This window comes from Heliconius melpomene, chromosome 13, assembly GCF_056956725.1.
Source record: "Heliconius melpomene rosina isolate 202511_hmr_F chromosome 13, ASM5695672v1, whole genome shotgun sequence".
NCBI lineage: Eukaryota > Metazoa > Arthropoda > Insecta > Lepidoptera > Nymphalidae > Heliconius > Heliconius melpomene.
Window position 1 is genome coordinate 1,959,729 of NC_140401.1, and position 26,621 is coordinate 1,986,349.

At 30.8% G+C, this 26,621-nt stretch overlaps 2 protein-coding genes across 3 annotated transcripts in view; one reads left to right on the forward strand and one right to left on the reverse strand.

The window, feature by feature from the left end:
• The first annotated feature begins 305 nt into the window (after positions 1–305).
• On the forward strand, positions 306–1,354 carry LOC146532421 (uncharacterized). Its single transcript, XM_085195812.1, has 2 exons — positions 306–535; positions 613–1,354. The coding sequence occupies exons 1-2, from the start codon at positions 494–496 to the stop codon at positions 1,288–1,290; spliced, it is 720 nt and encodes a 239-aa protein (XP_085051938.1). The 5' UTR covers positions 306–493; the 3' UTR covers positions 1,291–1,354.
• An 82-nt stretch (positions 1,355–1,436) lies between these two features.
• Positions 1,437–26,621, reverse strand: part of ko (Stork-head domain-containing protein knockout) — a 375,904-nt gene continuing 350,719 nt past the window's right edge. For both annotated transcript variants that reach the window (XM_085195802.1, XM_085195801.1), the window contains exons 6-9: positions 23,996–24,186; positions 5,127–5,354; positions 4,757–4,911; positions 1,437–4,541 (exon numbers count right to left, since the gene is read on the reverse strand). In XM_085195802.1, the coding sequence (XP_085051928.1) occupies positions 2,688–4,541; positions 4,757–4,911; positions 5,127–5,354; positions 23,996–24,186 (2,428 nt within the window). In that variant the 3' untranslated portion in view covers positions 1,437–2,687. The remainder of the gene's footprint in view (positions 4,542–4,756; positions 4,912–5,126; positions 5,355–23,995; positions 24,187–26,621) is intronic.

The following is a 26,621-nucleotide window of genomic DNA, read 5'->3' on the forward strand; positions in this document are numbered from 1 at the left end:
CAATACATTTATTTTTCTAATTAATCTTGCCAGTTTAGAGTTATGTTATAAAACTATTGTATAATTAATATAATTTTTTAGCTAAATTAAAATATATTTCATATGATTTTATTGCAAATTGAATATTTTTGAGAAATCTACTGGTCTGTTAGTGAGCAATTTTTATATATGGCTATTAAATTATAATAAGTTACGATATGGTAATATTATATCTATAATATAAAAAAATCAAAATAATCCTGCGTATTCGTCAATAACATTTATAAGTCTGGCAATAATATTATTTTGCTTCATGATAGTTCAATAACTTCAATAATATTACTACGGTGCCGTATATTTTATGATATCGTATAATTTAATAGTTCAATGTAGGTACTATGTTTTTTAATCAGTCTGTGGCTCTGTAGATTAAAAGACTAAGGTCCAACTCCAAACATGTTGTTTGCCTTGACATTTCATTAAAGTTAAAAAAAATGTCATAACAACAACAAATATGGCGAGTGATTCAGACGATTTCGAGAAAAATATTGAAAATGTAAGGGTCATTGGGATATAACTTAAACCTTATTCCTCCAATCATACAAATTATATTTTATATTATTGTTGTTTTAGATAAAGGCAACAGTCAGGAAATCTTTTGCTCACATATACGCGACTTTGAAAGCCAGGGAACTTAAAACATTAAGGCAACTTGACGCTATTAGAAAACAATGCGAGGACAACAAAGACTTCGAAAGAAATTGTGTTCAGAATATTAAAATCTGCTACAAAAATGAATCCAGTTTACTAGATTATATTAACAATTATGGTGTTATTGATTTTAAGAGACTAAGTTTTGATAATAACACTTTTATATTAGAAGATTATATTAGCCCGAATGATGATCATATGTACTCTTATAAAACGATTGAGGATATAACTGTGAAAGAAGACGTAGAAGAAATAGAAGCTATAGAAGAGGCTGCATTGAAACAAATAACAGAAACTAAGGATTGTGTGTGTTATGTTAATATCCAAACACAGGAAGTTTCCAAAAAGTTTCGCGATTTAGATACTAATGTAATTCCTATAGATAATTCTATATGTAAAAATGAAGACTGTATTGATATTCTTAATGAACCAGAGTGTGTAGAAACTAATACTGATGAAGAAACAAGTGAATGTTCTGATACAGATTTAAAAAAAAATAATCCTACTGATGACTGGCTAAATTCTATTAAAAATCAGACTGAAACTGAACCGTCACAAGTAAATGATGTAATGGAGCACAGTACTATAACTTGCTCTTAACACAGTATATATTAATTAACTAATACTTTAGAATGCATTTAATAAATTTTTCTATTTTATGTAATTTATGCTTAAAAGGATTTTATTTTTTTTTAATTTTATAAAACTCAATGTCACAAGGTGTAGGAATAAATGAAACAAATAAATTAAAGCATCAACTTATATTGTTAATACATTTTTTACAAATGGCGTTACTGAACACTTAACTCTAGTATGCATTGACTTCCGATTATATTCTCTAATGAATAAATATTACCCTTTATTTCTACTACACTTAAAGTGCAGTACACAAACATAATGGGCGCCAATCTTCCAAAATCATACCACCAGTTTGATTCTTTCATAACATTACAGTTTTATTTATGGCACTTATACATGACATACATTTTACATAACACCCCTATAAATTCCCATCCCTGGATGGAATCTGTTTTTTCATAAAGAGATGTATTCTAGTTTGTACTCAACTTTTTCACTGAAGCTGCGATGGCACAAACAGAAGTGCATATGTTTGGAAAAGGTAAGTTATAAAGATGGGTAGTGACTGACATTATGAGGTGAAATGTATTATACACAAGTTGTTTATATTTTTATTTGTGTATGATAAACTGCTGTGCTGATTTGTTGACATTTATAATAATATACTTTTCTATACTGAATGCACAAACTTGCCATGTATAACATTATATGTCTCATAGTGTCAATCAGTGCCTACTTTAATGAAGTGAATAGATATGTGCTAAAGGCTATATTTTAGAGTATGCTAGTACTACATAGTACATAATATAGTGATGGGTTATAATCTAATATTGAAATAGGCACTAAATTCCTTTTTGGATGGGTATTCTTAGGCCACCATTGATTTGCAAGAAGTAATTTATTGTCATACTCATTACTTTTAATCCTAGTATCAGTAGTTTTCTTTCTAATATGAATTTTATGTGCATTAATTTATGTAACATTGGGTTTCATAGGGTTTTCATATGTGCTTTTTGAAAATTTGTTGAATAATTAAATTAGTGGAATATACAAATCTAACTTTTAGAAAGATTTATTTTTATGTTGTGTTACTGATACTAGTCAATACATTCACAGTGAACTACAAACTAAGAATTTACCAAATGTTAATATGAATACTGAATGATATAAATTTCTACGTTAATATCGTGGATAGGTTAGTATACTAAAATTCATAAAAGGGATACATGAAAAAAATTCTAGGACAATTTTAATAAGTTGAGAGTATAAAAATTCCAAATGAGTACAAAGTTCGAACTAAGTATAGCGTGTAACTAGTGTTATGAAGTTGTTACAAATAAGTTCTAACTAACTTATATTGATTGATTAATACTACTATTGTACATTTAAACAAAATAAACTGCCTATCCTACTTTATACTATACAAGACCGAAGTCCGTGCATACTGCAGCTACGTCTCTATTGTTTTGCTTCTCGGTACCGTTGGCCGCCATGTTTAACTCCACCAACGTGTCCACGCTATTTATACTGACCCCTTTTAATATCTTTTGTGCAGCTAAACTAGTGAAATTAAAGCTCAAATCGGTTAAGCTGGGAAAGTTATAAAAATCTTGATCTTTCTTGCTATCCTGGCTTAGGCTGTATCGTTTCTGTTTGTTTTCCAAACAGTTTATTTTCTCGCTCGATGTGTTGATATCTTTTATCAATTCCTGGTTCTTCAGCGCTAGGTTTGGCTCCGAGCCCAACACCGTCGGCTTTTGATCGATACCCTTCGTTAGCAAGTTGGCTATCGACTCTGAGCTCATTCTGTTATGGACATTTGGAAGTCCGTTTAACATTTGTAAAGCAGCTGCCTTCTTCAACAAGTCGACGCTTTTTAATTCGCTATTCGAATTTATATTCGTGTGCAGTCCACTGTTGGCCGACGTGAGGGAGTTTTTTTGATATCTTAAATTACCCAGAGACCCGATAACGTTATCGTAACTCTTGGTCGGTGTCGACGGATTGCTGTTCGTGCTGGTCTCTATGTTGTGAATGTTATTATGTATGGCTGGCGAAGCCGGGTTTGAAGCGACTTCATTGGTATTATTCAACTGATTCTTATATATAAAACTATTGTTATTCGCCGCCCCACCTATTTGTAATGATAGTTTTCGATTGTTGTTCATCCCCGTGTCATTAATCGAATTCTTATTGAATTTGTTTTCTTGTACTTTTACAGATTCCGGCTCTTGGTACATTTGCTTCTTTTTCTCGACGCAGACGTCAAATGAGGTTTCCTGTGGGTTTTTTGAGGTTTGACTGGCAACTCCGTTTTGCGACACCGACACGACCTGCCTGTCGTCGTTGATTATGTAGATATTACTTCCATTAGTGGCCTCAGTGACTTTTCCGTTTTCAAAAGTTATGACAGATCGTACGGGAGAGTTTTGTACGTATACTTTGGTGTTAGTTCCGCCATTCTGTGACATCGTATTAGTAGTCACTTTTAATGTGATAGAGTTGTTGGAATTCGAACTGGCGAGCATTGCAGTCGCAGGATTTTCAACTTTTGCTCCTAATGCTTTATTATGTAGAGGGGTAGCGGTTTTTTTGGGTGTGTTTGGACAGTTTTTTGGTGAAGTTCTAGGGGAGGGACCTTTGCCGTTTTTTATTTCACCGCCAGCGATTGGAGGTTTGGTTCTATATTTATGTAAACTTTTAGGGGAACTTTGTAAGCTTTGAACTTTGACAAGTGATTGTGCTCGACTTAAACCTGTTCCATTACTATGACTAGGTGAAGGTTTTAGTGTTCGATCTGATATGTGCGACTCTAGACTGGAGTGACCGCTGCTACTTGTTTGATAGCTCCTTTTTATGGTAGAATTTAGATCTGATGGACCGTTTTTGCTTTCTTTCCTCGGTGTTCGATGGTGGGTTGATTCCAAACTAGATGGACCGCTGGTGGACATTACATTGTCAGAGTAGTCCACACGTCTTAAACTCCCATTAGGACTGTCTCTTAACTTTGGCTCGCTGTTTCGTTGCGGAGATCCAAAATGATCTAAAATTGTTTTATTTGTGGAACTTCTGCTTATCGATGATCTTGGAAGACTACCAGAACTAGGGCTTGATTGCCTTACGGGTGAATGATCGTATTGCGTGGACGTTGCTAACCCTGATTCAGTAGAGAGATGTCTTTTGTGCCTCCGTGGTAGTGTCGATGACCGATTGCTGATCTCGGAACCGTCGTAGTACGATGATACTATTGATGTTTGACTCTGCAGGGACTCCTGGAAATAGATTATAAAAAATATTAATATAAATAAATAAAAAATGGAATCAAAGTAAAAAAAATGACAAATGCTATTTAAATACGAATCGGATAGGACTTTTGACGTAATAATCGAATTTTAAGCTTCATGTGACATAAGAAAAACACTAATGATATCAAAATTAATAAAATGATTATTCTTATTTTACATAAAAAATTGGTATAAATAATGACCTTAGAGTCTGTTTGCGTTGCGACACAGTGCAGATGTACCGCCTTGGAGTTGAACCACTCAGTGGGCGGGAACTGGGCAGAGAAGGTGCTCATCGCGCGGGTCTGCTTGCTGCGGCCGCTTCGTCTGAATAAGCGGGAGAGCAACGACACTTTCTCTGGAAATATTGATAACACTGTTAAAATGGGGAACATATTACCGAAAAAATATTAAATAATAATACATTTTTAAATAATAGATAATAGTTACATAGAATATTAAAACTGTCTTATATAGAACATAAAACATTTATCTACTATTACTATCTACGAATACCAGCGCGATAGCAGCAACATAAACACAAAAAAAAAAAATCCATGCAAAACTACTTACTAGGCGACGCAGATTCTACACTTGGTGGGTAATCGGTGGAAGATGAGCTATCAGTGGTGTTGGCGTGTTTATGGTGTAAGCTGCGTGTTGAAGCGCATCGCTGCAAGTACTTGCTAGATGAACCGAAGATCCTCAAGGAGTGCCGGCGGTCCAGCGACCGGGGGGCGGGGAAGGAGGCGCTGCGACGCTTGTTTGGTCTCCCATACAAGATCTTGTCGTTGGGATTTCCTTTAATGGAAAAAAAATATTTGCCAATTACTTTGATTAGGTGTTTTTTTTTCTTTTCGGTTTTCTACAAAATTCATGGATTTATAATATTTTTTGTCGGTTTACACTAAAGATGATTTAAAACGTAGGTATTACTTATGCCAATATTAAAAACATAGCATCTTCGTATTTGAAATCAATAAAATTAGACGACTAATCTATCGATTTATTCTAGATAAAATTAAAATAGACATAGGAATATATTTTTTTATAATACATTTTATTTCAATTAAGAAAACTTTTAAATAATATAAACATTCTGTTGGACTTACATAAGCGATTTATATAAAAAAATAAATCAAAATTAACATTTAGCGTCTACAAATTTCTAGTGTGTGAAGTGCTTACGAAAAAATATTGTAAGTACCTACTCATAGTAAAGCAAATCATTAGGTATCGATTTTATTTATATCAAAGCTAATAAATCGACTCGATTGCGCAGCATAATCGATATAAATTAAAATTATTGCAATATTTTATTATTCACAATTCATATGGAACAAGGCTGAGTAAATATTTATTTTGTGTGTGCAATATGCAATGTAGGTATAGTGCGTAAACTGTAAAGGTGGGGAAATTCCGTACTGGCCCATAAAGATTTACGTTTTACGAGCCCAGCTCGAGGCTTACATTATTGGATTTCGTACCAGAGCATATGAAACATGAAGTTATTGATTGCAATATGAATGCCTTTTAATTTTCATCCCGATACTTAAATAATAGGTATTCTATAAACGTTACCTACTGTAGAGTAATTATTTTATTTCTAAATAGTTTTTTTTTTATTTAAAAGAAATAAATATAATAGACTATACTTTCACAGGATTGGACATGCTCGGATTTACTTTGTAAGTAAATGTTAATAGCTTTTAAGTTAAAATTAGACACGATGGCATTTGAAGGGACCGTTTCTATTTACGATAAATTACGTAAAATGTAGTGGTTAGTCGATATTTATCTAAAAACTTTGATAATAAAAATTCACAATATGTCCGACTAAGCTCAATAATTCAAAGTAAAGTCAAAAAAAAGAAATTTATTACATATTTTCCTACCAATACTTGAAAAAGTTTCAAAGCTTAACATCGATTAAAATGAAATTTTAGTACTTCCAAAAATACTCCAAGAGCAAAAGCAGCTGATGCATCTCACGCGTGACTCACAATGAGCCGCAGACGCTCGTATATCACCCGTGAACTTGACAGTCGATTCCACATATTATTTGTTGTATTTTATTTGCTATGTGTGAATAATAAAGTAAGCATGAAATGAGTGTAACGTCGAGGTTGTACTTATTATTTAAATTTAATAGTTATATTAATAAGTAGTGATGTGCTTTATAAATGTGATAAGTTCAGAACATGGAAGTCTAGAAATTAATGTTGACAAAAAAGTAATTGGGCGTTTACACTACAACTAGGTACCTATGAAAAACAGTTTCTAAATATTTAAGTTATTAAAATGAAACAACAAATAGATGAAATATTTTTTATATTTTTAAAGTGTAGTACCTAAGCTATGTGTTGTTGTATTCCACAATTAGAAAAGAAAACATTTTTTAAGAAAACATTAAAAGTTCTGAACGTAGCGGGATTTGAACCCGCGCCTCTTGAAAACCATCCAAATTATGCTACGATCAATTTTTTATATTTTTTCTAAAAAGTAAGTAGAAGTATTTGAATGAGACATATATAATAAAAAAATAAAAATATACATTTAACAAGACTTCATAAAATATATACCTACTCCATTTGCATATTCAGCAAACAACAAATCGTAATTCCAATGGAATCCTCCATTAAAATAACGTCCTGCGTTCCGTTACACTTACAGAAATAGACCGGTATGTCACACGCCGGTTTGCAGTTAAAGCAAAATAACTAATCAATGTTTCACTTTTTGCTAAATATTGTATTTTAAAGCACATTTTTAAAAAAGAGACGATGGTGAAACATGACTATATTTAATTAATTTTCATTCCCTCGCTCAGTTAGACAAAGCGCGTTGTAGAGTTTAATCAATCAAGGTGCAATGTTTGAGAATATATATTTGAAAAGTGGAGAACAGTGTCTTCGCACTAGGTCCCCGACTATGACAATAATAGAGACACTACGCACCTTCATAAATAAATAATTATAACAACTAAATACTTATATTATGAAGCAAAGACTGGTAACATAATATTAGCTGTACACACCGACTTAGATAGAATTTTCTCTACGTATTCTAGAGCTAGAGTCAATAAGCTGTCACCATCAACTATTGACAGTCGTGTCGCTGCCATTTCACTTGTGAGAGCCCTCCACGAGGCTTTGAAGTGTTTCGACTCCAGTCCCTACAATGTTGGCGTTCCCTTTAGCGTTTCAGACAAACTAATGCATTTTCCTTTTTGTGCTTGTTATGTCATAGGTAGGTATTGAAGAAAGATATAATAGTTTTCTACTATAATATTATAAGCAAATTTTTAAAGTTATTTCTATGAAGCGATAAAATAGGATATTACCTGTCCTGTCTCCAACTCTTGTAAACTTATGTTAGACGAACATGAAGGCATATAAAGATGGGTATATTTGGGGTAATCTATAGATTTATTTAATATTAGCCTTTTTAATACCATCTAAGAGATAAAGTAAAATCTTGATATGTTGAAATGTTTATTTTGAAATTTTTATTAACTTAAAATATAAAAAAGACAAAAATTTAAAATAATACGACTTCATATAAAACTAAATCGGGTTAACGACATTATAAAAGTCACGCAGTGATTGGTTCTCATTTTATTATAACAAATATTTTAACTTTAAAAAAAACTATAAATTCTACAAAATTGTACAACTCTACATCTACGTTATCTTTCAAAAACTGCGATAAGAAATTTTAATTAAATATACTAAATAGTAATAAAATTCGACTGCAGCTTTACCTAATATTTTTTGTGTTGCAACTTTGCATATTTCTTCTCAATTTTCAATAAAAACGTGGCGCCGAAGTCGTTTATTATGCGGTCATTTCTTATGAAGGTTAATTGATAATATAAATAAATTATATAAAGACTGGATTTAAAATGATTATTGTTTAAATTAACCACCTCATTAGGAGATAATATAAACTCGAGATTGCCTTATAGAGTCCGCAATAACAATAAGGTTTTACTAAAAAAATGTACGCAACTTCGCGACCTTCCTTTAATATAAGGAAAAGGTCCAGAGGTTAACAACCCAACAAGAGTAAATAGTAATGACATTGTTTATTATAATAAAATTTTAAATGTATTTATATTTTTTGCATTAAATATACTTATTCTGATTGCAAGCGTAACAATTGTAGATATATTTCGAGAAATTCAGCCGGAAAGCAGAGAATTAAGTGTTTTGACCAGTTTTCTCTGTATATGAAATACAAAGCATGTAGCTGTTAAAACTAGTAATAAATAGGCAAAATTTGTTTTAGATTTAAAAAAGGCGTTGTTTTTTGGTAATCAACTGACCGTATTTTAAACAATAGAAATATTGATTAAATGAACTATTGTGATTATAAAATAAAATAAGTATAATTCTAAATAACTTCCAGTATACTCAGAGCTCTATAAACTCTATAAACAGTAAGCTTTAAAAACAAAAAGCTCATCAAAGCTATTAAAAGCTCGAACCTCAACGTCGTAAACATTTCAAATCATTCCTACAGTGGCTCGTATCAAACATACATCGCTTCACTTCGCCTCACTTCGCCTCACTTCGCTTCCAATCATAACAGCGCTTAAGTGCACAAATAGAAACACATCATGACATTAAAGGTATAAATACACATTAATGCATTCCTCTGCAATGTAATGGATCTGCGAGAGTGATAAGGCACTTACGTTATCTTGTTCTACGTTGCGAATCTCTCTAATCGACTTTTATTGTAGCTATAAACGCCCTGCTTGTGCTTTTCTTGTATATAAATTTTCAACCCCTGTTTCAAACTCTATAAAGAGTAACATTTAAAAAAAAAGATGTACACATATATTTTTCATTGATGAGAGATGATAATGTATAAACTCTAAATAAGAAAGAAAGCTTCATGTGGTTAATATGAAATTTTTGACAAGCTTACAAAGGTCCCGTACATTGCTTTCCGCGGTACCCCTAGGCTATAGGTAACAATAAGAGTGCTTAAATGTTAGCACATTTAAATTCCACTACGTCATTTATTTGTTATTTTAATATACTTATATTGTTTTCAATATAATATTGTTTTACTGAAATTCGAGTGCGTATGTGGACCACCAACAAATAGTTTTCTAATTTGTTTTTTTTTTTCAGATTATTTATTGATGGAAACACAAGTATGCAGGTTCCTCATCCAAGTAGGTACAAACGTAGCCCTTAATGGTCCCGCTCCGCTCGCGGTGGAAACCAAAACGTATTTTTTTTTAAATTCATATACTTTAAAAACTAAGTAGTTACCATTTATAAATATGTACACCACTTGTAAGCTCAGCACGTGTTTGCACTTCAAATAAACGCATTTCGCTGCATCGCTGACCCATATACGGGTACATGCACCACAGCCGTATCCGTTCAATTAAAAATAAAGTACTCATTTATGAATAAGCCATATTTAAACTTTAAAGTCTATAATTACTGCATTGGGTAATATGTGATTGAGTATGCAATTGAAATTTTTATTATATTATTTGCCACTATGTTTTTGAATTCGTGACCTTATAGTAAACATTTTTACCTTGGATTTTACAAGTATGGTATTATATGTTTCATGATTTTAAAAAATATTTGTAATATCCAAAGTTTCATATAATATTAATCATTTTATAATTATTTGTTAAGAAAAAAATATCATACAGTCCAATAAGGGCCTTCGTGGCCACTCAACACGCAATGTCACAAAAATCAGGCAGCGCAGAGTGTCTTAACACTAAGCACTCCCTGCTTATAAGCGTGAATTTAAGTTATAACTATCTTTTTAGCTTAGCTTCCCGTTGTATCCCGCACATAGCACAATACTCACAGGGTAAGCAAAGGTAACCTGGGAACCAAATTAACTTAATAATACAAACATTTTAACCCTATCGCATAGAATAAAAACTGACGTCCATTCATATCTATAAGGTATCTGTACTGTTACTCGGATGCAAATTACAAGCAGTTCCACGGATGTCATAAAGACTTCCGCGTTACGGATGTGTCTTACACAGGATTTATTAATTAAAAATTGGAAAATTTTACCATCAAGTGTCATAACAGAGGCTTAAAAAAATTATAATATTGTAATTATATTATTTTATAATACAAAAAAGCGTTGTTCACACGCTTATAATTACAAATATATTATATAAATATTTAATTATATTTTTTTTACAATTCCCGTATAGAACATCGTAACGGAATGTGAACGGATAGCGTAATTGGCCCAAAGGTCTTGAACTTGTTATTCAGGAAGTGTAGATTCAAATCCGTTCAAAAATTATATAACGAATTTATACAAGAAATTAATTTTATCGATCATATCGATAAGTATTTCTCGTGGGATGATTAACAAAAAGCTTAAACAGTATAATACAAATATGATAAATTAATAATATAAAGTAAGTAACTTTTATTACCAAAACGGTCACAGGCTGAATTTTAATAACACAAAGAACATTTAGTTTATATAAGGGTATTCATTTAAGGATTTAAAAAAGAAGTTTTTATATTAGCCTGTTTTTAGAGGTTAGAAAAAAACTATAGATAAATATAAAATATTGTATTTATAAGTATAACTAATTATAGAAAATACTGGTTTGAATTGAACTATATCTTCACTTAAATTATTTTATATATTTAACGTTTTAATTCAATTAAGTTATGGAAGATGTTAAGAAGATGTTAAGGAAGAAATTTTAAAAATGGGAATATATTCTGTATGTTAAAAATGCAAAAATTGGCAAAGATTTAAAACTTTGTCATTGGAAAGTATATGTAAGCTTTCAAAATTCAGCATAAGCGCCACCCACTAATCCGTTAAGATATTCCACATAATACGATCAATCATCAATTAATTTGACAAAGTATCAGTTTCGATAAATTACTTAGCATAAATTATAAATTCTGTTACAATCAAAGCGGAATTTAAAAAAGTCTTTTGTAGAGAAAGTTTTAAGACGTATCGTTTACGCGTTTTTTTTAGGTTAATCTTAGCTGTGGCTTATTATAATTTGGACAGGAAATTGGATTATGCCCTTCCTACACTTTGATCTGCCATCTTTATTTACAGGGCAATAAAATTAGTTGACGTTTCTTGTCCAATTTGGGATGTTTTTTTTTAATGATGGACATGGACAGAGATGTATTGGACTAAGACGGTAACATATTCATCCGCCTTTACAATATTAAAAAATAATTTCTTATATACAGTGTTTATTTTAAATATGTCCGTGCTGTTGTATTATTTACTTTTCTCTTTTGTAACAATTACTGGTTAACCGAATAAATAAATATATACAACAAATATAATTCGTAATCAGAAAGAAGTCCCAAATATACATCACTATTTCACTTTTTTAATTGTGTACTACAATTTAAATAAGAAATAAGTATGTACAATAGGAGGGTTTAAGGCTATAAACATTCAGTTATAAATTAAGATTAAATTCTGCTACAATGTTTTCTTTTTATTTTTTTTTATTTATTCATTTCAACACAAAGATAACGACGTTAAATAATAAAAAATAAATAATATTATTACTGAACGCGTAACTTATTACCATATTTTGGTTGTATGCTAATATGTAATTTGGTCCAACCACAAGCTGTCAAGGTGACTCTCAATTTTTCAATCATCGTAAATTAGTTTGTGGTTTTTAAAAAAAGTCATCATTTTAATTGCGGAACCTAAATTTATCGCAAAAAATATTTCATACAGATAATATAATAACGTTTTTATTTCTTTTCTTATTATTTTTTTTTTATTTTGTGTGTAATAATAGTACCTGTCATTTTTTTATTCGCGAAGCTTATTGTAAAAATTTGTTGATATGTACAAATTCTACGACTACGAATTTTATTGAAATATATTTTTTTTTCATTTCCTACCCTGCTATCTTCGGGATAACAACGGGAAACTAAAAAATAAACAACTAACTACATATAAACTAAACACAAGCAAATGTGCGATACACTAATGGTAAGCAAGATCTTGCGTTTACATCGCCTTAGATACCATGTCACTGGTTTAGTTCACTGGGTCCTCACTTCAATTCCAGGTCAGACACTTATAGCTAAATATGGGGCGGCGCCAAGCTTAGATAGTCTGTGTATGTTTTAAACATAAACGCCCACTATTTATGTTTATGAGGTGAATTAAAATGTCTAAATTAGAAATTTGTGCATTTTTATTTATCTGTTGAGGCTGTGGCGAACGTGAGAGTATGAACCTATCATTCCACTTCAAGAAATAATTATATAAATATTTCAATTCTAGAGGTATGGAGTGTCTTTACTTTTACTTTTAGGTTCCTCCCTTGTTATACGGAAGTTTATTAGCAATCTTATAAATTAACAATTTATAAGGTGAGTGTAAATTGTATAATTATTATCACTCGTTTATAACAATTTAGACTAGAAGCAAATTATAAAATAATATATAAAACAAAAAGTGTCACAATTCCTAAATTATCAGTAATTAAGGACCGAGTATGTTTCGTTAAGTTTCCAACACTTTTTTTTTAATCAAGTTCGTAAAACATTTTTTTCATAATTTTTAATTGGCTTACGATGCTAATTTTAAACAGATTAAATATTATTATCAGTTATTTTTACAATAACCTCGAATAAAAACAGACCATCTTTGAATAGATAATCCAATGTCAATTAGAAAAAAAAATAATCTAAAAACTGCTTAATATTTTCGGTAATTTAACCAGAAGGTGTTGGATTTTTTTTGTAACACTTCCGCTACTGGGAATCAAATTAAATTATATTTTTTGCCTCAGTTTCATGTTTTATTACAGTTATATAATCATTACTAGCTTCTTTATATTTAGATATAAAAATATTATATGAGAAGAAATATTTTTGATAATAAAAATTATTTCATTAAGTATCAATTTACTCTTTTCATTTAGCTTTTCATTTACCTACATAAAAAGAAAGCAGCAAAAGTTTAAAGTCATCTGATAATTAATTTAATGATAATAGTGTATTGAGGCCGTAGTAGCGCATGGGCACAAGGGTGTGACTGTAACGCAACGGTTGTGGGTTCGAACCCACTCGAGGGAATGAATTATTATTTATTAATATTTTATTTCTTAGCTCTGGCACCAAAGTTAATAGCCAATAGCCCGACGTTGAATTCCGCCACTCAACACGTAATGCCTCGAAAAATAGGCAGAAAGTGGCGAATGAAGTGAATGAATGAATTTCAATTACATTTATTATTTATGGCTTACGAATCGCATCGCTGCCGATTTACCTAGAAACCGAAATAGTGGATTTAATTCGAAGAGATATCAATGTGCCACATTTGTTACATTACACCTACTAGTCATCGTTACAAATGATTTTAAAAATGTTATATATTGCTTTCGTTAACTTTCATTTCACCCACGCTCTCCTAGATTTGGACTGATTTGGTGTCATTAGAATTATTATCGCTAATATAATGATACAAATGCCAATAATTTCTATATGATGTATGTTATAACCTAAATAAATTTGCCATGCATTATTGCATGCCAATAATTTCTATATGAAGTATGTTATAACCTAAATAAATTTGTATAAAATATATTTTATACTCTTAATGTCATTCATTTAAATGTTTGGCTTTATATTATAATCCCTATATCAAAAATCAAATTAGAATAATTTCAGTAAGAAATTGTGCCTTGAAATTCTCCTATTCACAGTTTCCAGAATTCGAGAAAAAGTTTGATGTTTAAAAAATATAATTTTAAACAAAAACAAACATATGGTGACATCTCTTGTAAATTAATCATTTAATTAACGTCCCATCCCTTAAATAGTGAAAATTGTAATCCAACTTGCAAGTGTTTATTTTATAATATTCCTAATATATCCAAATTTCATTTATTTATATATATATATATATATATATATATATATATATATATATATATATATATATATATATATATATATATATATATATTATATAATTTATTTATTTATTTATTTATTTTATTTTACAGAAAACAACAGCATATTAATAACTACTTATAAAAAAAAAACTTATACAAAAAAATAAAGCCAATTATAGTTTTCTACTTATAAATATTATCTAAGTACAGTACAGAGCTACACAAATTTAAACATATTATTAGAAAAAAAAAAAAAAGATACATATTTAAATATTTAAATAAAAAAAGAAATAACCAAACAAAAAGTAATAATATATACCAAAAATAATAAAAAAAAAATTATAATAATAAGATAAAATGCCCCATTAGTGTGTGTGTGTTGTGTGTGTATCTATGTGTGTATGTATGTGTGTGTATGTATATGTGTGTGTGCGTATAACAATAAGCAATTATGTAGATTGAAACCGTTTAATTTGGTTTCTAAAAGAATCTGCAGATAAATGGAAGAGATCAATATGAGCATACTTTTTATTGTATAATAATGGTACACGAGAGAAAAAAGAGTTATCCGCGTATTTAGTATGTGATGTAGGTACATAAAATAGATTAGACTGGGCTATTCTAGTTCTTTTTATAGGTACGTTGATATTTAGACATGAAAGCAATTCGGGTGAATCAATGCTGCCTGACAGAAGATTATAAATTATCATCAAGTCCAATAATTCACGACGATCACTTAGCGAAGCAATATGAAAGTGTTTACAGCTTTCCTCATAGGTCCCAAAATTCCTATATATTTTAAAGTTCAGGTGTTTAATAAACTTTACTTGTATAGCTTCAACAGCATTTATATATTTAGCAAACTGAGGATTCCAGATACAACTACCATACTCTAATATGCTTCTTACAAGCGCAAAATAAACACTCTTTATACAATTAATGTTTTTGAAGGGTTTACATGAACGAATAACAAAACCTAAATATTTGTAAGCTTTATTCGTAATGTAATTAATATGTTCATTCATTTGCAATTTGCTATCCAATAAAATACCTAAATCACGAACCAAATGAGTTTTGTTAATCGGAGAGTTATTAATAATATAGGCATGATCGATTAAAGTATTTTTTCGTGTAAAAGTAATTTGACTGCATTTTTCGACATTGACAGTAATCCTATTGTTTCTATAATATTGACTTAACCTATCTAAGTCGCTTTGGATCAATAAGCAGTCTGTAATGCTGTTCACTTTCATGTACACCTTCTTATCGTCTGCAAACATTGAAAACTTAGAATGCTTAAAGCAATCTCTTATATCAAAAAGATATATATTATAAAGCAGTGGTCCTAGATGTGAGCCTTGAGGTACTCCAGAAGTGATACAGACGTAATCAGATCGAGACCCCCCCAATCTAACAGCTTGCTTTCTATTAGATATATAAGACTTCATCCAACGAAATAAATCTCCTCGTATACCTAAGGCATATAGTTTTTTCATAAGGATAACATGGTCCACGCGGTCAAACGCTTTCTCGAAATCTGTATAAATTACGTCAACCTGATATCCCTCGTCCATGTATTTCAAAATTATAATTAGAGTTTCGGATCCTTTTTTATGTATAGGTATGATGTGTGCTTCTTTCCATTTAGATGGGAAAATACCTTCACTCAGTGATTTATTATATAAAAGCATTAAAGGAAAAGCAACCTCTTTAGCACAGTTTTTGAAAAATACTGAAGGTATATTATCACTACCAGGACCTTTTCGTATATTAAGCGATTCAAATACCTTCAGAATTTCTGTCTCTGTAAGCCTAATCATATATAAATTTTCGTCTGAAAAGGAGGAAACATTATAACTTTGTTCGGTATAATTTAGCGTGGAATCAATAAAGACACTTTTAAAATATTTATTGAAACCTTGACAAATTTTTAGTTCGTCGTCATAGATTTCGTTGTCGTAATACAAGATGCTGGGATAATTCGATGCTTTCTTACGTTTCGACCTAACATACGTGTGCAAAACTTCCGGTGATTTCAATATATGATCCTGAATGTAAAGTATGTAACGCTTAAAGCATGTTTTTTGCATCTGCTTTTGCCTATCCCTCAAAAGTTTAAATTCATCATAGTCCAATAAATTACCATATACTTTCCATTTATGGTGTATTTTATATTTTTCCCTAATGACATTTATTAAAGCCCTAGAGTACCAAACAGGATAATTGTGTCTACCTCCCACGGCATGCTTAGGCACGAAATCATTAATTAATTTATATAAAATTTCGTAAAAACAATTTAAAGATTCATCTACTGATTTATTTTGAAAAATAATATTCCAATTAATTAAAGAAAGTTCCTTCTTTATACGATCATAGTCTGCTTTCTGAAATAAATATTTTATAAACTTTCCAAGACGAACCTCGGCTGTAAAAATCTCAATACTGTCAATTTCTAATGCTGTCAATTTCTAATAATAAATCAACTTTATTTAAACAAATAATGTAAACAACATGCTTAAAACAAATAAAAAGTAAATGCATTAGAATTTAAAACTTAACTACCTAGACGCTAACAAAGTTTCTTATACGCTCAAGTACGAACATTACCCTACTAAATAATTATACAATCTAGATCTAAACACATTAGACCCACTATTAGCCTGGATTACCCCGATATAGTCTACATTTTATTACTGTCCCAGGCTATTTATTTACTGGCAGTTCTAGTTCTATTCTCGATAAGTTATTGGATAAAACCAATCAGTCTGAAGTTTATATAAAATCGTCAATTGTAATTTAAAAGATGACTATGAAAGCTTATATAGTTAAAGATATTATATACGTGTAAAAAAACATATAAATATACATACTAATATAAATGTTTCTAATAAACAGAAGTAAAAATAAAAGTCGGTGACACAGAGGCACCGCGTCTGAATGTTAACACGATGATCACCATCAGACGCGGTGCCTCTGGCGGGTTTGATTCCCATTTAGGGGAATAACCTAATGCTGGCAAAGCGCGGCGTTAAGTTCCGCCTGACTATACTTCGGTATGCGACGTAGAGTCGAAATATGAAGCCATCAAACTGCAACGTGTTATACATTGATGGCATTTATAGCACAAAAATGTCCTAGTGTTCAAGAATATAAGAATACTAGCGGATCCGGACGCGGCTACGCCTGCTTGAAATATAAGAATATAATGTCTATAGAAATAGAATTTTAATCTAGATGAAATGCTAAAAGTGACTATTATATTTATCTTCATAAGGATGAATATCAAAATGACGCGGTAATGAACGCGGTCGCGTAGCGACGACGGTTGTTATTAACATGGCAGAATAAATTGCATGTCAAATTAGAATGTATTTTAATTTATTAGTATATATGTGTAATGTAATATTATATAGCCTATAGCACTTCTGAAGAATGCAGCTTTCATACAAAACAAAAACAAAGTAAATCGATCCAGTAGATCCAGAGATCTTAGCGTTCAAACAAACAAACAAACATACTCTTCCGCTATAAGAATATTTATTAAATATATTCATGAAATTATTTTCAATTCTCAACAGAATTAGTAAGAAAATATAAGCTCAAATGATCAAAAAGAATAATAAGTAGATACACATTATTAGAAAAAATTATCTGAGTTATTGAAATGAACTAACAAAAGGATTAAAAGTAACTAAAGGATAGGTATTCTTAATATTAGAAAAAGTACCTAATGTTTTCCGTACGTGCGTACATAGATATCGCCTCTACGAAATAACTAAACATTTCTCTATATTAAGTAGGATAATTTTAGCGGGCAATATCAAATAAAATAAGAAGAGAATCAAAGTGTATTTTAAATTAATAATAAACAATAAATAAAGTTCGAAAATGTATGAAAATTTATAAAACCGTCAACGTCATCTGCCCGTTCGCGTCGGATATACTGAGCCGCCCGTAGGCTAGGTCATTTGGAATCAGTGACATCTCCTTAATTATTTATTAGAATGTTATACAGTAAACTATAATTTCAATCTAGATAAAATGCTAAAAGTGACTATTATATTTATTTTCATAAGGATGAATATCAAAACGTTGCGGTAGCGGTCGCGTAGCAACGACGGTTGTTATTAACATGGCAGAATAAATTGCATGTCAAATTAGAAAGTACTTTAAAATATATTAGTATATATGTGTAATGTAATGTTATATAGCCTATAGCACTTCTGAAGAATGCAGCTCTCATACAAAACAAAAACAATGAAAATCGGACCAGTAGATCCAGAGATCTTAGCGTTCAAACAAACAAACAAACAAACAAACAAACAAACTCTTCCGCTTTATTATATTAGTATAGATAAGTAAGTACTTACAAATAGGTATGTGTATCAGTGGCCTCTAATAGATAGCAAAGTAAAGCCAAGCTAAAAATAAATATAAATTTAATAATTACAATATAATTAAATATTTTCAAATTAAATAAACTTTGATTGTTACCTAGAATATGCTTCAATAAGTCTTAAAGTTTAAACTACTAAACGCGGTAAATCGTAGTATCTGCTTGACAGACAAATAGGTAAATGAGTTTAACGTTGATTATAGACAGCGAGTATCTAATTTAATGATTACATGAATTTTGTTAGTGTTTATTGACTTTAACTAATGATCAATAGGCCTATATAGCTTTAAAAGATGAGGAAAGTGGTGCAAGTGGTATTTTTTATATAAAATATGCAATACAGTAAAAGTGGAATAAGCGTGATATCACAGGTTCAGTTCCCAGAAGTGCGATTAGTGTAACAAATGTATCCGTTAAATACATTGTATAAAGTTCTCCGTAGAAATAATATTTATCACACATTGCTTGACCACTAATACTGACTCGGAAGAAGCTGTGGTTAACCGACCAAGTGAGTAAACACTTTAGAAAATTAAGTGTATGGTCACTTTTATTACACTTTTTATTACTGCACCATAGGAAAATCTTTTAAAACATCCTGTAGTATATATGATTTATTATTACGTATATTATTTTTGGACATTAACACAGATGATTTACATTATTTAGACATTTTACTGAAAAAAAACTAAAATAAATAACTAATTTCACTCGCGAGTTACTTCCGAATTTTAACAATCTATTTAAAATTGCTCTTTGTACATATTACCAATAAACGTTGTATAATGAATGAATAATTAGACTAGAATCTAGACAAATCACTTGAGAACGTTCTTAGAATATTAATGAAAGAAACGTTTAAATAGAAACCTACGATTTTCACATTAACTAAATACAATTGGCAATCAATTGATGTTTTTTAACAGGATCTGGATTGTGAAAGGCTCTTAACGAAATTAAGTATACAAACAAACACTTGCTTTCTAGCCTCGAAGTGACATACTTATCGACAGCTATTATCTGTTATTTTAGTTAAACTTAGTGCTAGAAATAATGATCGTTACAAATATTAATAAAGAATTTCTATGTATTTTGTTAAGAATTAAAGAAAGCAGAATGATAAGTATAGATACTTAAATTTCAAAATCGTTTAATAATATTAAGGAAGAGAAAAAACAAGCATATATATTCTTTTTTTAGCTTTACTCAGTATCCCGCATAACGTAGTGCTTAGCACTAAATTCTCAGATTCTTTGGACACTCCGTCCCAATTAAGACATCCATTCTGGAAGCATTGCATGTTAGCTACGGAACTTTACGCCGCGGTATGCTTCATTACCAGAGCGAGGAATTTAAAATATAATTGCATTTTATCGAATAGTAACCGAACCCATTACCTGCCGCACATACAATCGCACACATGTGCCCCTACGCCATCATTGGCCTTATATACATATTCTTGATTAAATAAAATTAAAATTTCTTTAATAAAAACGGGGCACATCTTATCAATGAGAGCTTTGACGCTGCAGTCAGCTATTCCTTATAAAAAATAAAAATAATAAATCTCACGGCCTAGACCTTGTCATGAGGTATAGGTGATTAAACATACACATGCATTTTCTTGTTCACATGGAAAGCACTAATGTCGGGAAAGACACCTCACTTTCATATAGCTGTCACAGTAACGACATACCATTAGCGTTACCCATCAAAGGCCGGCTTCGCTGTATTGAATCAATCAGAAAGGAAAACTATATCATAATTATTAATTGTAGAGAAATAATTACGTTGTCGTTAAGTTTTTTTGTAAACATGCAACAGTATATAAGTAGAAAGTTAATAATATTTTTATGATTATCTTCCGTTTTAAAAGGAAGTATTAATATTTTAGAAGCTGCACAAGATATGCAGAATATTAGAAAATTTATGAAAATATACAAAAAGCTGTTTATTATGTAGCTTTCTAATCAAATTGGAGTAGATACTGAGAAAGTACCGTTAATTTTAATCTTGGCCGGAAAATGATTAAAAACTAAGTTATTTATTTACATAATATATATATACATCCAGATACGTGTGTTTATAAACAATTATATATTTGTATTTAAGTAGTAACTAACTTTTTTATTTTATGATATTTACAAATAGTAAAGCTTGAATCAGTATCATATATTTACATTTTCAAGTAATAATAAAATTTTAAATTGTTCACATATGGTATTTATTATATATACGAGTATAAATTAGACAATTGAACATAATAGACAAAAATAGCCTTTATCTTTAGACAATACCGTGTCTAATTGCAAATGAACTTTGAATATACGAGTATAGTAACTGCCCTTTGAATTCACTATCTCAGGATAGATCCTGCTGGCGGCATTAGGTCAGCAGTGAGATATATATTTTCTAGTGACATTGTACCATATCAGCCTCAAAGGCAGCCTCAAAGGTCGCCGCGGTCACACGAGTTCGTGACTTCGCCAATTTGTTTAGGAAACTTAGCGGTATTGTGAAATATGTACAGAAACGGAACCGCCGCAATAAAATAAATCCGATTATTTACTGTTAGATTGCCCGATTAGCGTTGATTGTTGACCGAAAATGATTGATAGGCATAAACTATTTAGTTGTACGGAGTCATGTTTTTAGGACTAACAGTATTGGTTATTCGGTTATCTTTCTTATTGGGAATTTGCTAAATATTATATTTTTGTATTTATTGAATTTGTTTGGTGAAATTTTAGTTTTTTCGCTTAAATATATATGACGTTTCCAATGAAATATAATTATAATAATAAGACTTAATTGACACCGTCGTAGCGATGATTCTGTATATAGTTGCATATAAAGGTGTGATGACGAAGGAAATTATATTAAAGAAAAGTAAAAAAAATAAGTAAGGGTTTCCCTAGTTTGGTTTAAGTAAAGAATTCTCTATGTCTTTAATTAAATATAAGATATTACTTGATTTATCACATTTACTTTCAGATTCAAGAACAGAAATATAAATTACATTTTTTTACCAGAACACGTACGTCCGGGAGTTCAATAATAAGGTGAAATGGACACATTCACACTAAAAAACCTGACGCGAATGGGCACGATCACTTGTATAAAATATATTTCCTGCATCTCACGATAAACATTATACTGTCTCTTAAATCTGAATACTGTAATAACTCATCGTATTTACTTGTCCATATCTAATAGCGCTTTTAACCTACCAAGGCCACACACATCTACTACAAATTAGCCTTGATTACGATGCCAAAGAAATAGAGTCTCACCTAGTAAGTAATAAAGACTAGTTTAAGTGCAACTTAAATTTGTCGTATAAAACCAGCACGTAAGTAAAGAGATCAGTGGAAAGCCAATCCGCAAAGCACAGGAAACGGCTCTAATCAATCTTGTACTGTGCACTTATGTAACGTGCAATTATCGCCTCTAAACGATTGCAATAAGGGCTATAAAGATAAACGGTAGATCCCGATAACGCGTTTGACTTGATAGATGTGTTAAGGCGCGTGGTGCAAAAACACAGGGTTTGATACTTCGTTTGGCAGATAAGGTGACTTGAATGTCCACAAGATTTACTGTCCATGCATTAAGTAGTGCATCTAATTGTGAAACGTATTGCAAACAACATAAGGACCAAAGTACCTGTTACGTCAGACATAAATATTTGTCGTCTTTCAATGTCTTATATGTGAAAGATAATATGGTAAAATGTAACACACGACCTCGTTCATCATTATTATTAAACACAATCAGTGGTTAAACCCGATATTGTACTAAAGCTTAGATAAGATCTAGTGACCTTAGTTTAATTTAATACAAAGAATTCCTTTGAGACGTCGGATATGAATTCAAAGAACAGCACAACGTCCAATTATTCAAATAAAAACGAAGCTTATTGCAACGGTAATGGGATTGCAAAATCTAATTTTATCTTCTTTACTGATAAGCATAAAAAGATACAATGTCAGTGCCGTCCTCCGTACAAGGATGGAGTAACGGGCATAAAATGATCCACATACCCTAATTGGCAACTAGTTATAAAGTAATACGTGCATACGATTATCATCTTCAAGTTCAAAGTCGTTGTGCCCACAATTGCTTGATGCAACCACAAGGACTGGCTCAATCGGACATCAGAAGCATATCTGCGCTATTTCAAAGTAATGTTTGTCGTTTAATATTGTCAATGTAACCGCTTCGTTTGTTCCCAGGCTCTGAGATTTGTTGGTGACTTGAGTTATGTGAGATAACATTGCTTGTTTGTATTTATGTAGTTATGTCATTGTTTTTATTTAAGATCATAATAATTTAAAAATATATAAGTAAAACCCTTCTTTTTGCTTCCCCGTAGTCGGATAAAAATAAACTTTTGGTGTAAAAGAGACAAAAAATGTTTTTTCACTTCATTTTAGCTATATTCTTTACATTATTCAAAATAGATTTTAAGTTGCTTTAAGTTCATTGGTGGTCTTGTAAAGTTACAACACACAAGATAATTAGACAATTTATTGCTGCATGTTAAAGTTTAAATGTGTTGATATTTTGTATTTCACCTAACTATTTTTAGTAATTGTTGAAGTTGAAGTTAGATTTAGATAGGCAACCAAGAAAAACCCTGATACTCTCAAAAGAAAATACACTTACTATTCATTTATTTATTTTCAAATAAATACAAAAGCTTTAAAACAGTTTTTTCATTATAATAATGAATCAATCTAAAATGCTCTACTTGCATAAACTGTAAAATGCAAATTGTGGACGCCCAAAGCGTCACCACACTGAATCAGGACACTGCAGGCCGCCCTACATTCTGTTGTTTCAGCGAGTGTAAAGGATTTTAGCCCTTATCTACTTGAACACTGAAAGCTTTTCGGGAAACTATTTCGTGCAGTTATAAGATTCGAGGATTTGTGGATCTGCCAGGCGCACTTTCACAGACTTACAGTCGAAATAACTAAGTATAGGTCTGGAAAATAGGTGTCAAGACGATTTCTTTGAACTTTTAATGAGAAGAGTTCTTAAAATAACAATTTACGTGTATGGTATACGCTATAAGTGTTTATTTCTCCAAATATATATATTTATATATTTTATACTGACCTCCACAAATTACATCAGCCAAGTTGGTTTGTACACACTGGTGCGTGATCGCGCCGTCTCTTACAGTGGTTATTTCCCCGTAGAGCTGATGAAGAGCTTCTTGATCTGACATGAGGATAGTTCTGGGTGAACTGCATTCATCTTCTGTTGAGTGGTGTCGAGAGGAAGATCGCGAGCGAGACCGACGGCGTCTGTTGATCAAGAGTACTTATTGTATAACAATTTACAGCACGAAATTGATACTATAAACTTATATTAGGTGTAATTATTAGATATTTAATAATAAAAATTTATTATTAGCATCGTAATTGAGAAGTAGATCGCATACATTGTAACAGCTGTAAAGCTAGACGCAGATAGAACTTTAATAATAAATTTTTAAATGTATTATGTTTCATTATCATATTGTCAATTATTATTTCCTACTTTATAGCAATTATAATTATTATTAAAAAAATAAATTGAATTAAATTAAATATTAACATTTTATGGTTTTTTAGTTTGATCTCAACCCAACTTAATTGTAGTTCACATAATAGTCATGCATATTACAACTGCACCATGATGGAGTTATTAATATTAAAATATTTTTTAAATTCCTCAAGACAGTAGCTAGACCGTAAAAATAACGTTTAAGCATTTTACTGCACTGGTGGACATCTTTTTTGCGTTTTCAAGTTCACGTTATACTTATGACCTCTAGAGTGGTCTACGTGAGTTTAAGACTTATTACAACGTTATAAATTTCTTATTTACACGTTTTTATCGTTTGTCCTAACCGGACTCTGTTGTGTTTCTCATCGAGTGTCGTTTTTTGTTCAAGAACAACTGTCACTTATAACTTTAAGGTTTTTATTAGAGAAGCTTTTAAAAAATTTATCAAATACGCCGGAGGTCTTGTTTTTTTAGACGGTCAATAATTATGTTCATTTTTTGTTTGTAAAATAAGGTTACTTAATTTAGTAAAAATACATTAAAATATTTAAAAAATATATTTTTTTAGTATTTACACTTTTATTTCGTATATTTAAGCTTCTCCCGCTTTTTTGGGTGTGCCTAAAAACCTAATTATACATTTTTAATTTTTTAGCGTCATGATACAGATCCCGTGTATATGGTTGTAGGAAGAGGGAACCTATTGCTAGCTTAGTAGTTAGCTTGACATGGTTACCGGACGGTTCTCTACTCTCTATTAAATTTTTTAAATATTGTGTAGAGTGAAGGAAATTAACATTACCACCCAAACCAGAACAAATCAAATTAGGAAACGTATGCTGTTAAAAATAGATATTTTTACCCACTACCATAGCTATCATCTGTCACAATAAAAAATATATACACAATTAATACAAGTAACTAAAGAAAAAAACCAGTTACAATTATTAATATTTTAAACATTTTAATACCATTATTTAACGATGCAATTTACAACATAATGCTCACGCTACAGCCGTATAAAAATTTCATAATTTATGAGATAAAATTAAATCGATAGTACCTACGTATTTATCATTTCATTACGAAACCTATGTTTTATACACACTGTAATTCTTACAAAAGCCACATTGGCCAAGCTTTGCACACTGGGGCTTATCGCTACAATCTTCAAACAATATATGAACGAACAGTATAAATAATATAACGTAATATTGGTTATGAATTGATTTGACCTTACTCTTTGATAAACTTAATTCACATGTCATATTTCATTTGGTTGCCTTTATTTTATATTATGGCAACTAGATGAAAAATGTCTCAAGGATTTAATGTATAGGGTTCCGTTTGGTTTAAAAATGATTTTAAAATATCAGTTTTTTTTACAGCTCATTAAAAAAATCGATATATGCCCGACTGAATATAATATTTGGGATTTAAACACTATATATCCGAGTGGGTTGTAAACAGCTTGTGGCTGGTTAGTCCTCACCACCTAACAATTTACATAAATAATTTATCAAAATAAGCAAAACATGGATAAAGAAGCGAATTTGTTATGAATCGTTTTGTTAGTCGTTAGGTTATTTCTTTATATGTTTCTCTTTATAATGATATAACATTACCTATATATATATATAACATAGGCCACGTTTACCCATGTTCTCAGAATCTTAGTTGATTTATATCAAAATTGACTAATAACGTTATATAATGAATCAACGCTACAATCAGTGGGTATAGCATTATCATTACACGAACGCCCACGAGCCAATTAACGCGGGTCCCGTCGCGTTAACAGTGATGTTGAGGATTATCATAGGATCTTGATATCGTACCATTTAATAGCGAGCACTCAGGTTATTCAAAGTGTAAAGTGATTTGATACTATCTAGCTTGAAAGGGAAATGTTTAGGAAAGATATACAGAGTGTTTTATTAGGAAAGTAAGGGATATAAACGGATAACGGAAGTTACGATTATTTTTGAGAACAAAATTAATGAGAAAATGGTAAAAAAGATATAGATAGACATTTAATTGAGTGGTAAGATTGGTAAAGGGAAATCTCTGATTGAGAGGGAGGAAGGAGGAAGATAACTTCAAAATCGTTATGGTAGTGGCACCACAAAACAGCACATATGTCACAATAAATGTTGAAAAATATAGAAAACAAACATAACTCAGCTATTTT

Excerpts from the sequence above, each read along its gene's own strand:
- LOC146532421 (XM_085195812.1), top strand. The coding sequence starts at position 494 with ATGGCGAGTGATTCAGACGATTTCGAGAAAAATATTGAAAAT. Across the intron at positions 536-612 it reads TCGAGAAAAATATTGAAAAT|ATAAAGGCAACAGTCAGGAA; the intron begins GTAAGGGTCATT and ends TTGTTGTTTTAG.